A 13,752-nucleotide genomic window follows, 5' to 3' on the forward strand; every position below is an offset into this window, starting at 1 on the left:
ATGAGAGAAGAGCTATCCAGAAGAGCTATGAATTGGCTTTCAAGAGTAAGATCAGGCTAGGATAACTAATTCTGAGAGTAATATTTGTAGAGATGGTCATTGAACCTATGGCTTCTCAAGAGCTCTCCAAGGGAGAAAGTATTATGTTCTCATGCACTGCCTCAAATAACATTCCTGCTTAGGGAAGGGGGAGGGAATGGGCATTTATTAAGCACCTACTATGTGCTTGGCACTGTGATAAGCACTGTGATAAACAAATATCTTGTTTAATCTTCTCAACCCTGGGAGATAGGCTATTGTAATCCCTATTTTACAGTGGAGGAAACTGAAGCAGACAGCAGTTATGTGACTTACCTGAGGCCATCCAGCTGTTAGGAGTCTGAAGTTGGATTTGAACTCAGGCCTTCTTGATTCCAGGCTCCAAATTCTATCAAATCATCCACCTAGCTTCTCTAGAAGACGGATGATGAAAGAGCAAAGGTAACTGAAAAGAGAGTTGTTAGATAGATGAGGAGAAGCAAAAGAGAGTACCATCATGGAAGTCAAAGAAAGAGAAAGTATCTAGGAAGAGGGAGTAGTCTATGTTGACAAGAAGGATGAGGACTGAGGAAAAGTCACTGGGTTAACATTGAAGAGATGATAACCATGGAAAAAAATTTCAGTATAGTGATAGGATTTGAGATTATAGATATGCCAGTTATTGGCGATGGGGAGATTTCTGGTACTGACTACTCTTGTGGGTAGCTAAAGTGGAGTGAAGCTGCAGATCATGGAATCTGGGTCCAGTGTTTTCATAGGTATATCATCATATGTATTGAATTCTCCAAAAAGGGTAGGAGCCAATGTGGGTGGGAAGATTGTGAGTCTGGTATTACACTCATTGAGAAAGGAGAGAGAATATCTTGTAAACTGTTATATTGGGCAACAAAGACCTAGAATGGAGTTTTGCAGATAGATAATATACTCCTAAACTACTGGGGATAAATTAGGGGTTAAAAGAAAAGAATTAAAGTGGTTTATTATATAAGCATTGGGAGACTTAGCATGTCCTTCATGCTACCTTAGCGCAGCAGCTCCAAAGTAGTTGCTAAATAATTGTTGAATTGAATGCATGAATGTAAAATATGTGTACCTGCAGAGTTTAGGTACATAGGATGGATCTATGGACAAACATTCAAAATATCATAAAAATGAATTATTTTAAAGGTCCAAACCTGGTATTCCAGAATATTATCTATTGGAAATGGCCAGTAGTTTTATAACTCTTTATAGTTTGTCTGTGACATTATTCAGCCACTTAGAATAGAATCATAGACTCATATGGGATTTTAGAGATCATCTATTGCAAAACCTCACTTTTGTGGATGTTTATACTTTATAACCAGCATCTAAGGAAGAAAATTCATTTTTATTTGATATTTTAATCTTTAGGAGTCACCTTTAGAATATACTGTATTTGGTGAACTCTTGATTATTTATATATGATGAATTCACTATAGCAAATGTTAAATAACAAGCTTTCTTCCTTTCTTCTCATTAGTATGATTTTGAGCCTCTTCCCCTTGACATCATTTAATTAAGTGAGGCGAACAAAAACTACTTTATTAACACAAGCAAAATAAACTTTTAATTTATGTGAAAAATAATTTACTATGCATACCTTCTTAAGGCAAATAGATCAATTTAAAATGAAATGTTATTTTGGATTACAGTATTGTTAAAGAGCCCTGGATCCTCCTTGCTATTAAAAGGGAGAATATAATTCCATATTTGGGAGGATTCCAGTTCACTGGCTCTTCCAACCTTGTTAGCAAGAAGGTAAGGTACCCTTCCTTGTTCTCTCTCAAATACAAGGATACTTTTGTTTCTCTGGAACAACAGTATAAACCTCTTATTTATCCAGTGGGGGAGAGGAACATTTAGTCTTGGTGAGATTAACTCATCCAGGGTTTAGCAAGTGGAAGAAGATGAGTGAAGACCCAGCAAAGAGCTCCTATTGGAATTGGAACATGGTCTGGCTATTTGAGACTCTCACCATTCCTCCTCGTTCTATGTGAGCATGCCTAGCTGTTGCTCATGGACATTTGAGGGAGGTATGTGTTTTATAGGGAGAGGTGGAGTCTAGCCTGTCAGGCAGTTCTCAGTGGTTCCGATCTCTAAGGTTACAGGTGAGGAGCTGTCAGTTACTGAGTTGCACAGATGTGGAAGTCTCTAGCTAGTAGATATGGGGGATTCCAAAAAAGAGTAGAGAAGGGATTTCAGGAAAGAGGAAGGAGAATCTCTGTTTAATTTGATTCAACAACAGTTAATTAAGCACTTACTGGTATAAGGTACCATATGAGGAAGACAAAAATAGTTCTTGTCTTCAAAGAGCTTCCCCTCTACTAAGGAGTATAAAACCTATACATGAGTAATTAAATTCAAAGTACCAGTGGAAAAAAATGCAAAAAATTAAGGGGACCAGGAAAGGCCTCATTCAATAGGGTACATCTGAGGTCTGCTTTGAAGGAAGTTTAGGATATAAGCCAGAAGTGGCGAGCATATTCTAGACATGGGGATGCCTGTGCAAAGACACAAAGGGTAAAAAAAATAGCTATAATAGCTAACATTTATATAAACATATATATAACATATATTATATGTATTTTTATGTAACACATATATATATATAAATAAAACTTATATATTATACAACTTAGTATATTCCAGGAGCTATGCTAAATATTTTGTAGCTATTATCTCATTTAATCCCCACAACAATCCAGATAGGTAGGTGCCCTATTTTATAGATGAAGGAACTGAGACAAACAGATGTTAAGTGACTTGTTCAGGATCACATAGCTTTCAGAGGCCAAATTTGAACTCAAGTCTTCCTAATTCCAGATCTCCCCACTGTACTATCTAGCTGCCTACCAGGTGGTATCTTGTATATAGGTCAGTTTGATTAGAATAGAGAGTGAGTGAAAGGAAGAAATAAAAAATGTCTAGAAAGGTAGGTATAAGATTGTGAAAAGATTTAAGAGGCTGAGGATTTCAGATTTTATCCTAGGGAACCACTGACCATTTTTGAGCAGAGAAGAGACATAGACCAGTGTTTTAGGACTATAAGTTTGGCAATTGTATTGTGGGGGGATGGATTGGAGAGGGAAGACAGGAGTCAGGAAGAGAAATTAGGGGTTTATTTTAATAGACCAGGTGAGAGATGATGAGGTCCTGAAAAATTAAAAAGAGTAGAAGCTTCGTGAGTAGAGAGAAGGGGATAAACCTTGCATCAGTTTGGGGAGAAAAATCTCAGAGAGAAGGAGATACATTTAAGAGACGTGGTGGAGGTGAAATGTAGTACCTACTATTCTGGTACTGGAGTCTTTTTTTTCCTATGAAAATTTCTGAGCAAAAGAATGAACCAATATGAAATGGATATTGGGAAGATGGATCTGGCATATGTAAATGGAATATATTGGAATAGTAATAATAACAATAATGAAAACTAGCATTTATATTGTACTTTAAGGTCTGCCCATTTCTTTACATGCTTGCTGGGAGTCATCAGGCCATGACTCCTTGACAAAGTCACTCGTGGCAGCCAAGGGGCCACTCTGTGACCTCTTTAGCTGCCACAAGTGACTTTGTCAAGGTGTTGTGGCCTGATGGCTCCCAGCACATGCCTTATCTAATTAAATGACTAAAAGATAAGGTCAGAAGACAGATAAGGAACCTAGTGATTGAGGCAAGAGGTAATGAAAGCCTGGACTAGAGTAGTAGGAATGGTAATGGAAAGTTACAGAATAATGGGAGGACCATTGCAGAGGCAGAAATCATAATACTTGGCAGTAGTCTGGTTGTGGAAGAGATAGAGAGGAAGGGATCAGAGATGACTGAGTATGGACAACTGGGAGAATGAATGACAAAACTATTAAGAGAAATAAGGTAGGAGCAGCTATGGAGCACAAAGGACAGAGATGGTAGGACCTGGCTTCAAATCTGATCTTGGACATTTCCTAGCTCTGTGACCCTGGGCTTACTTAACCCCCACTGCCTAGCCCTTATGACTCCACTGCCTTAGAATCAGTATTTAGTACCAGTCCTAAGATAGATGATTTTTTAAAAGGAGAAATAAGGAAGCTAGAGGAGGGATAGATTTAGAGGAAAACAGGGTGAGTCAGTTTTAGACATGGATTTTAGAGCTGGAAAGGACCTTAATGATGATCTCATTCAATTAATTTCATAAATGAGAAAACTGAGGCCTAGAGACTGGAAAAGGTCTTGCCTGAGAACTCACAGATGAGAAGTATTAGCCAGAATGTTGAACTTCTGGTACCAGCAGATCCAAGTGGAATAGTCCCCCTGGCAAATGGAAATGCAGCTCAAGAGCCCAAGGAGACTCTTCCTTACTTAAGAATCTTTCATAGTTTACCTAGTAGGCTCTAAGTAAAGCTTGGTGATGGACTAATTGATCCAGTGAAGGCCAGAATGCCTGGTTTCCAGACTACTATACTTTTATTCACATTTACTGCCAAAAAAGATGAAATTAGTTAAATCAGCAATTTCCTAAATTGTTGTGTTCTTGTTCAATTGTTTTCAGACATGTCTAATTCTTCATTATCCTATTTGGGTTTTTTTTTTTTGGCAAAGATATAATAGAGTAGTTTGATATTTCCTTGTCCAGATCATTTTATAGATGAGGAAACCGAGGCAAAAAAGGATTCAGTGACTTGCCCAGGATCACACAGCTAGTAAGTGTCTGAGGACAGATCTGCACTCAGGTTTTCCTGATTCCAAGATCAGTCAGTGTTCTAATCCACTTTGCCACCTACCTACCCACTCGGTACCCTAGGCAACTGTTTTAAAGCCACAAGTTGCAGAAAAGGAACAGTTTTGCATTGCTACCAAGAGTTTCCTCACTCAGGAATTCCCCGTAATAATCAAATCATAAGCCCAGACCCAGTTCTATTAGTTATGAGTTTCACATTTAAAGGCATATTTATTAGGGCTGGTTGCAATGTTGCAGAATGGATAACGTTAGCCTCCAACTCAGGAAGAATTGAGTTTGAGACTCACCTCTGACATAGATTGTGTGGCAGACCCAAGCAAGTTACTTATCATTTCAGTGCTCCAGGTACTCTTAGACATTATGCCAGAGAATGTCCTTTACCTGGTGGAGGGAGTTCCTTGATGAGAATTCCCTATACCATTGCAATTATAGGTTCAGTTTCCTCTTCCCACCCCAAATTTTATATAACTTAATAAAGTTCTATAAAACATGATTTCCAGAATCAGAGAGTTCTTCCACTGTTTAATGAAAAGCAGAGCTCTGGTGTGCCAGATGGGAGTAGTATTTTAGGGCAGAGATCTCAAACTATAGTCCACTAACAGCATTCAAGCCACAACATTCTCCAGTGTGTTCAGAAGCAGATTAATATGTAACTGGAAAATATTTAATAAAATAAATAAAAATACAATAAAATACAAGATAATGTCACTACATGATTTTCCAAGCTATTCTATGGTGGCAGGGATCCTTGTATATGACTTAGTGTCCCGTTTCTTTGTCAGTCATCACCACTACTTCAGAAGTATGGACTAAAAAGGATTTTGACAAGTCTTCTGTTGTGACTGCTTTAGAAAAGAGAAATGACTGGAAAACCTCAACATGGAGCTCCACCTTGACATGGACTAAGTAACTTCCAATCTGTGTGACTTTGGTTATGGTACTCAACCCCTGGGCCTCAGTTTCTTAATCTGTAAGATGATCTTAGCCCTTCCTGGATGCACTTTATTTTTAAAAATGAAGAAATAAATAAACTGATAGAGTATGGTAGGCTGTCTTTGGATAGCTTGCTTTCTGTTGTGGGCCTGGGAAGGACTTCATTTTCCAAGATTATAAATCTGTTTCCTATCACTGGATAAATTCCAAGTGTCACTTTTATACAACAACCATAAATACGTTTTGTGTCCTTGATATCCGCTGGCGATTATATTTTCTTTCCCAAAGAGATTTTAAAAGCTCTTATCTGTAATCTCTTAAAAAAAACCTCTAATAGTTATTCTTTATCTCATTATTTGATTGGAAAATGTATTGATTGGTTTAAAAAATATGCCAGGTGTGTGTGATTATTTCTTTGAGAGTTCTTGAAACTGGTGAGAATTCTACCATGTGGAAATTCATTTATGTTCTGAGAGGACCAAAGTTCTAACCACAGTTTCTATAAAGATCTGTTGGGTGGTTGACTATTGGACCTTAGGAAAATCTTTGGCCATGAGGTCTATCCTGTTTTTTTGGTGTCCTAATTGGGTATATATCCTGCCAGGAAACATTTGAGGGGTAAGTTCTAATTTCAATTGTTGTTTGTTTTTGTTACCTAAGATTGTCAGGGGCTCAGGCTGCTTTAGTATGTCTGTAAACATCTTTAGAAACTATGTTATTAGTGAGAAGGATCATGACTTAGTGGATAGAACTGGCCTTGATCCTGGGAATGCCTGGGTCCTAGTTCTGTTTCTAATATATGCTGACTATCTGAATCTGGGCAAGTCACTTAGCTATGTAGTGTTTTAGGCAACTTTGAGACTCTAAGTTGCAGATTCCAGCACTGATAGGAGGAATTTCTTCACCTTAGAGTTCCCTAAACCTGTGAAATCACAAAGCCTGCCCTTATCCCCACTTTTAGGAGAAAGTTTAATGGTATCTGAAACTACCAGGTATCTCTCTCTGTCTTTTAAATTTGAAGTGGAGTGGTCCAGACATTGGAGTAATGAGTGAGGTGGTAGAAAAAACAGGATGGAAAAGTATGAAAGAATTAAGAGAAACTAAATATCCCAAATAATGAAGCTTCCCTCTCTCCTCCCAATCCCCCTAAACCTTTCCTAGTGGATCAGAATCTGAGTCATAGAATCAGAGGCCATTTAGACCAATCTTGAACAGAGCAAGAAATCTCTTCCATAAAACACCCTACAAGTTTTATACAACCTTTGCCTGAAAAATCCGAGTGGCTGAACTACTTCACAAGGCAGCCCTTCTACTTCTGGATCTTCCTAATTGTTAGCAGGAAGTTTTCCCCTAAACTGATTCTAAATTTAGTGTGAATCGTCCAACTTTTGCTATTCTCTAGGGAGAAACAGAACAAATATTGTTATTTCTTTCATGTGCATGTCTTTCAAATGCTTGAAAGCAGCTGTTATATTCCCCTGTCTTCTGTTAAACATCATTAGTTCTTTTATATGATCCTGGAAGAGCCTCACCATTTTGGTTAACCTTTTTGGTTTACTCTCCTGCTATGTAAGATTGTGTCAGCTTTCTGGGCTACCGCCTCATTCAAAGACTTCTATTGAGTATGTGGTCCATTAAAAACTCCAGTTCCTTTTCACTGCTTTTTAGCCACATCTCCCTCATTTTGTATTTAAGAAGTTTTTTTTTTTTAAATCCAAGGTTATTTCTAATCATGCCTCACCCTCTGCCTACCTTTTCCTGTGCCTAGGTGCTTGGATTGTTCCCCTTCTCTCTAATCTCTTTTAATAAAGTCCCATTCATCCTTCATGACCCCATTTGGGGTTTTCTTGTGGAAGATATTGGAGTGGTTGGCCATTTCCTTCTCCAATTCATTTTAAAAATGAGGAAACTAAGGCAAACAAAGTTAAGTGATTTGCCAGGGGTCACATAGCTAGTGCCATGAAGGTTACCTAACCTAATCCTTTCATTTTATAAGAAAATGATCCCCAGAAGGGAAAATGACTTCTGTAACCTTCCACAACTGATAAATGGCACCTCAGGGGCTTCTCATCCCACTTTTCTAACTCTAAATTCAGTTCTCCTTTCTTAGACTTCTAGTATAACTCACGCTTTCCTGTCCACTTGTGTTTTTTATTTTGTCTTTGTTAATTCATATCATTTGTGTGTGGCTCATATTCTCTACTGGGATTTTAACTCCACAAAGGCAAGGTCAATGGCTAATTATGGCTAAGTCCTGAGAAGTGGTTGTATTATTCAACCTCACATTGTATATTTTACATAATTCCAACTTCGAAGGATGGGAAGTAAAATACATGAGACTATTTGATGGAGGGGGAGAAGAATGAAGGAGAACCAGCACTTACTACTTGATGTCAGGCACTGTGTTATGAGCTTTGTAAAAACACCCAACTGTTCCCCATATCTGGGAGGTAGGTGCTATTATTATTCCATTTTACAGGTGAAAAAACTGAGACAAACTAAGTGATTTACTCAGGGTCTCATAGATAATAAGTGTCTGAGACTGAATTTGAATCTCGAATATTCTAGCTAGCTGTCTTCCCAGGATTCATTATTTACACAAATTGGGATGCGGCTATATGTATCTCTGTCTCTAACAGTTACAACATCTAGCCAGTGCCTTGAATGTAATTGTCTGCAAATTTGTCAGTTGAATTGTATCAGTGGATTAGTGCACATAAAAACCCTTACCTCCTTGAGACAAGAAGAATGGGGACCCACCCTCCATAAAATGGTGAACTAGGAAGATAATTTAATGCTCACACTTTCCCTTCTTGTGCCCCCCCCCCCCCCCCCCCCCGTTTTCACACACTCCCCAGTCCAGGAAACCATGTCCTTCATACTTGTTTTATTTACTAGACCTATCTTAGGAGAATGTTCTAAGAATAAAATGAAATGATAGACCTTGGAAGTCCTTTGGAAAATGAAAAGTCCTAACAAATACAATAAATTCCCCTCCCTATCCAGAGGCTCAACAATAATCACATAAGGGTAACAGAACCCGAACCCACTAGATATTACCATTTGTAGTGGGGGCAGCTAGATGACTCAGTAGATAGTCAGGTCTGGAGATGGGAGGCTCTGGGTTCAAATGTGGCCTCAGACACTTTCTAGCTGTGTGACCCTGGACAAATCACTTATAGTTGTTGCCCTCAGTTTCATCATCTGTAAAATGATCTGGAGAAGGACATGACAAACCACCTCAGTATATTCATAAAGAGTTGGACATGGCTGAACAACACACAAGCCAATAGAGAAGTGTAAGGAGATACAGAAATAAGGATGGGGAAGATGGTACTGGGCCCTAGCTAGGGAACATATTATAATGCAGGGAGTTTGGCTGATGAGACAATAATTATAAAGTGCTTAGCACGTAGTAAGTGCTACATAGATACTGTCATCATTATTACTAGCTTGGTCTTAAGGGGGCTTAGACAAAGAATTGGGAAGAGCTCAAAGTAATTCTATGCCTCACTGTGCAAATCTTAACTCTGCTACAAGCTCCCAATGTGACCTTGGGCAAGTCACTAAATCACCTCTCTGAAACCCCCTTTCCTCATCTGTAAAAATAAAGACTCCCTGTAGGAGGTACAGTTTTCCTAGGATTTTAAAGACATTCTTGCCAGTCAGCATTCTAGGTAGGAAAGGGAACACAGGTAGGCATGGTATTGAGAACAAAAAAGCTTCCAGTATAATATTTGCTGCTGGCCCTAACAAAGTAAAAAAAAAATTAATTATGAATAGGTAAACATTTATCCAGTCCTTTAAAGTTTACAAAGAACTTTTACAATAGTCAGAAGATAATATGTTTTATTATCATCATTTAATAGATGAGGAAATTAGTGCATAAGAGAAAGAGTGAGTTACCTACAAGTAGCAAGGTTTTAACCACAGTTTCCTTTAAATAAAGAAACTTGGAGAAAATCTGACCATGAGGTCTGTCCTGTTTTTTGGTGTCCTAATTGGGTATTTATCCTGCCAGGAAACATTTGAGGGGTAAATTCTACTTTCAATTTTTTTTTTTTGTTACCTAAGACTGTCAGGGGCTCAGGGTGCCTTTTTGTAGCATATGTGTAAACATCTTTAGAAACTATGTTATTAGTGAGAGACATCATGACTTAATGGATAAAACTGATCTTGATCCTGGGAGTGCCTGGGTCCTAGTTCTGTTTCTAATACATGTTGACTATCTGAATCTGGGTAAGTCACTTAGCTATGTAATGTTCTAGGTAACTCTGAGGCTCCAAATTTCAGATTCCAGCCCTGGTAGAGGGAATTTCTTCACCGTAGAGTTCCCTATTTAAATGGTACAATTAGATTGGAAGGGTTTTAGGGAAGAAACACAAGGGGGAATAACATTTAAATATTTTTATTTTATTTAGCAGAGAGGGGAAAGGAAGACAGGAAAAAGGGATAAGGGAGAAATCTTAACTTCTTTTACCCAATAAATGTATATATGCTATCTGGCTTATTCTATCTAATCTCTAAGTTTTCTAAAGGCAAAGTCTATCAGCGACCAGTATCTTACAAAAGAGTCCTTGGTGAGCAAAATCCAAGAATCCCAGAAGATATGTTCACAGATGGTATTTCTCCAGTTGTATCAGCTTCTTTAATCTCTGTCCAGCAGAAGACTGAAGTCTGACTTCTTATCCACAGCCAAAGATATGGCTTGTAACTTGAAAGATGATCCTCAAGCTGCTTCAGAAAACACACTTGTCGCCTTCTTCGCTCAGGTCCAGAGATATTGACAGTTGATCAACTGTTCCTCAGGGATTCTACTTCACCAGGCTCCAGGAAAGATTCTGATTTCATGCCCTTGCCAATCATTCTTATGAACTAAGCATTACTTCCCATTGCAACACTATACCAATGAAATCACAAATCCTGCCCTTATCCCTACTTTTAGGAGAAAGTTTAATGGCATCTGAAACTACCAGATGGATCCATCTTTCAAATTAGAAGTGGAGTGTTCCAAACATTGGAGTAATGAGTGGGATGGTAGAAAAAAAAGATGGAAAAGTATAAAAGAATTAAGAAAGAGAAACTAAATATCCAAAATAATGAAGCTTCCCACTCTTCTCCCAATCTTCTCTGACTCTCAACCTTCCTACAGATAAGGAAACTGAGGCAGACAGTAGTTAAGTGACTTGTCAGGGATCAACAAAGGTAATAACTATCTGAGGCTGAATTTGAATTCAGGTCTTCTTGACTCCAGTCCTAGTACTCTATCTACTGCACCACCTAGTTGCCCCATAGATGCCTCTACTTTATTTCTCTCTTTTTAAAAAATTATTAGTTGAAAAAATATTCCTCCTAAATTACATGTGAATACAACTTTCAATAATCATTTCCCTATATTTTGTGATCCATATTCTCTCCCTCCCTCCCATTACTCCCTCTTCCCCAAGATGGCAGGCAAAATGATAAGTTGTACGTATATTATATAATACATATTGGTTTGGGGAAAGGCAAAACAAATAAGAGGTATATGGTTTTTGCAACTAGGCAAGCCCATTCTGCCTAGAATGTTATTCTATCATGTGTGCAATGCAATACAAGCACAAGGACACTATGGAACTTAAGCAGTGAGACGATTTTGGACTGCACCAGGAATATCCTCATATGCTATAAGAGTCTGTCAAAAATGTAAAATTTGTATCCAAAGGGTTAGGAGGTCATCCCTTAGTATATACTCCATTTGAATGCATACAGATAAATTTTATCAATATGCCAAAAGACAAAGGGTTTAAGTATTGCCTTGTAATCATAGACAGACTGACTAGATAGCCAGAAATTTTTCTTGCCAAAAAGAACAATGCAGCATTTGTGGTTAAAATCCTATTAAAAGAAATCATACCTAGATTTGGGATTCCCACAAAATTGGACTCAGACTATGGGAGTCACTTTACTCAAACAATATTAAACGAAATTTATAAAAATCCAGGAATATAAGCAACATACCACACACCATATCATCCCCAAAGTTCAGGGCAAGTGGAGAGATTAAATAAAAACATCAAAGCATTGATAGGAAAATTTTGTGCAGAAACACACCAAAAATGGACAGACATTCTGCTATTAGTTCTGTTCCATCTTAGAATAAGACCCAGTGGAGATCTGCTTTTTGCTCCATTTGAGGTGCTATATGGACACACAATTTGTCAAGGAAGGGCTTGTAAACCAGCTTATATTGCAATGATTGGAGGAGATTGCCAATTAACAAAATACACACAAGCTTTACAAATAAGAATAGCAGAGTTGCATGAAATGGGCTTGATACAACAGTTTGTTGTATCCCTGGATTACAATTTGCACAACATCAAACCAGGAGATAAAGTATACTTAAAAAGCTTCAATAGAAAATTGAATATAGACATAAAATGGACTGGACCACGTGAAGTATTGCTTACTACCGCGACAGCTATGAAAACTGCAGGGAAACACTCATGGTTCCACTGTTCCCACATAAAACCAGAAAAATCTGAAGAGAGTTACATAAAAGGTAGTGCTGAGAAATGAAAACAAAAACTGATTAACATAAAAAAGTACACCACAAAGAAACAATGTGACACATAATGTTTGAGACAACAAGATCCTAGCAGTCAAGCATGCCACAGTGAGAAGACAACTTTCTATCCCAGGGGAAAAGCATCCCAGAGGAAAAGCATTCTAGAGGAAAACCATCCCAGAGGAAAAGATTTTAAACCAGCCTAGAGGAAAAGATTTTAAAGCATCTCAGAGGAAAAGCATCAAGAAAAGCTGCTAGAGAGAAGAAACAAAGAGAAAAAGCTGAAATGGACAGCTTAGACTTTGAACTTTGTAAATTTGTTTAATAGCTACTAGAGAGAAGAAACAAAGAAAAAAAAGCTGAAGTGGACAGTTAAGACTGAACTTTGTAAATTTGTTTATATAAGAAGAGGACAGATGGAAAACAGAACTTATATGTAAAGACTGAGTGCAATGGAATCATAAAACAAAATTAATTTCACATATTAAGGAAATAGTATGCAATATTACATAACTTGGAAGAAAGAAGAGATCCATCAGTCAGCATGAGAAGTGGAAATCTGAAGAAACTTGATAAGTATCCAACACAACATTATTAGACACAAAACACAAAATCACAAACTAACATATGTTAGACCTTGTGTAAATAAACAAGTGTCTGAAATTTTATTTATGCAAAATGTAAATATGTATATAGTTAGTTCCATAAGGTCTTAGGCAAATAGAAAGATCAATAGATATTTCTATTTGACTGACATCAGGATGCAGAACAATGTATATTATTGTATCATATGTAAATAATCTATATGAATAATGTATATACTATAATTAGGTTAGTAAAAAAATCATAGTCTGTAAATATTTAGCATAGCATGTATATATGTTGTACATAAAATTAGTTTATAGATTAGACTAGGGACATAAAGAATAGTTATAATAAGTAGAGCATAGATTAGGAGTAAATTAAGTTAAGCATAGCATAGACAGTTAATTATACTTAGAATTAGACTTAAGCTGCATTGGCAGATAGTAAACTCTTAACTGTTTATTGTAAAGCTGATGCTGAAATTGTGTTTAATGGAAATATACATAGATAAAATAGTCTGCAAATAATTATAGATATATAAAATAGGAAAAATGTTTGTATTGGTTTAACTTAGCAAGAGTATGTAGTATTAGCGCTAAGATTCAAATTTCTTTGTAATAGTTTTGTTTAAATATTTATTGTATTGAATTTATTGTAAAACCCCAAAACTACCCTTATCCAAACTTTCCTGCATAGAATTCCTTAGAGTAGATAAAGTTAGCATAGAATAGTGATAGAATAATTGAGGGAAGTTTATTATTTTGGGGGGAGGACTAGTTAGAAATTAGATTTAGTACATTGGTGAGTATAATAAAAATAAATGTCCTTGGGAAGGTCACAACAAAAAAGGGGATGCTTGTGGAAAGGAAAACTGAAACAAGTTTTAGACTCTCTGCTACTCAGGTGGAACAAACAG

General features: G+C 37.2%; 1 protein-coding gene across 1 annotated transcript in view; it reads left to right on the forward strand.

Moving 5' to 3' along the window:
• Positions 1–10,407: 10,407 nt before the first annotated feature.
• LOC100617853 (carboxypeptidase A2) overlaps positions 10,408–13,752 on the forward strand; it is a 53,965-nt gene continuing 50,620 nt past the window's right edge. The window contains 1 exon segment of the mRNA XM_056800659.1: positions 10,408–10,476. Coding sequence (XP_056656637.1) covers positions 10,408–10,476 — 69 coding nt within the window.

The sequence above is a fragment of the Monodelphis domestica genome, chromosome 5, assembly GCF_027887165.1.
Source record: "Monodelphis domestica isolate mMonDom1 chromosome 5, mMonDom1.pri, whole genome shotgun sequence".
In the NCBI taxonomy this organism is placed as follows: Eukaryota; Metazoa; Chordata; class Mammalia; order Didelphimorphia; family Didelphidae; genus Monodelphis; species Monodelphis domestica.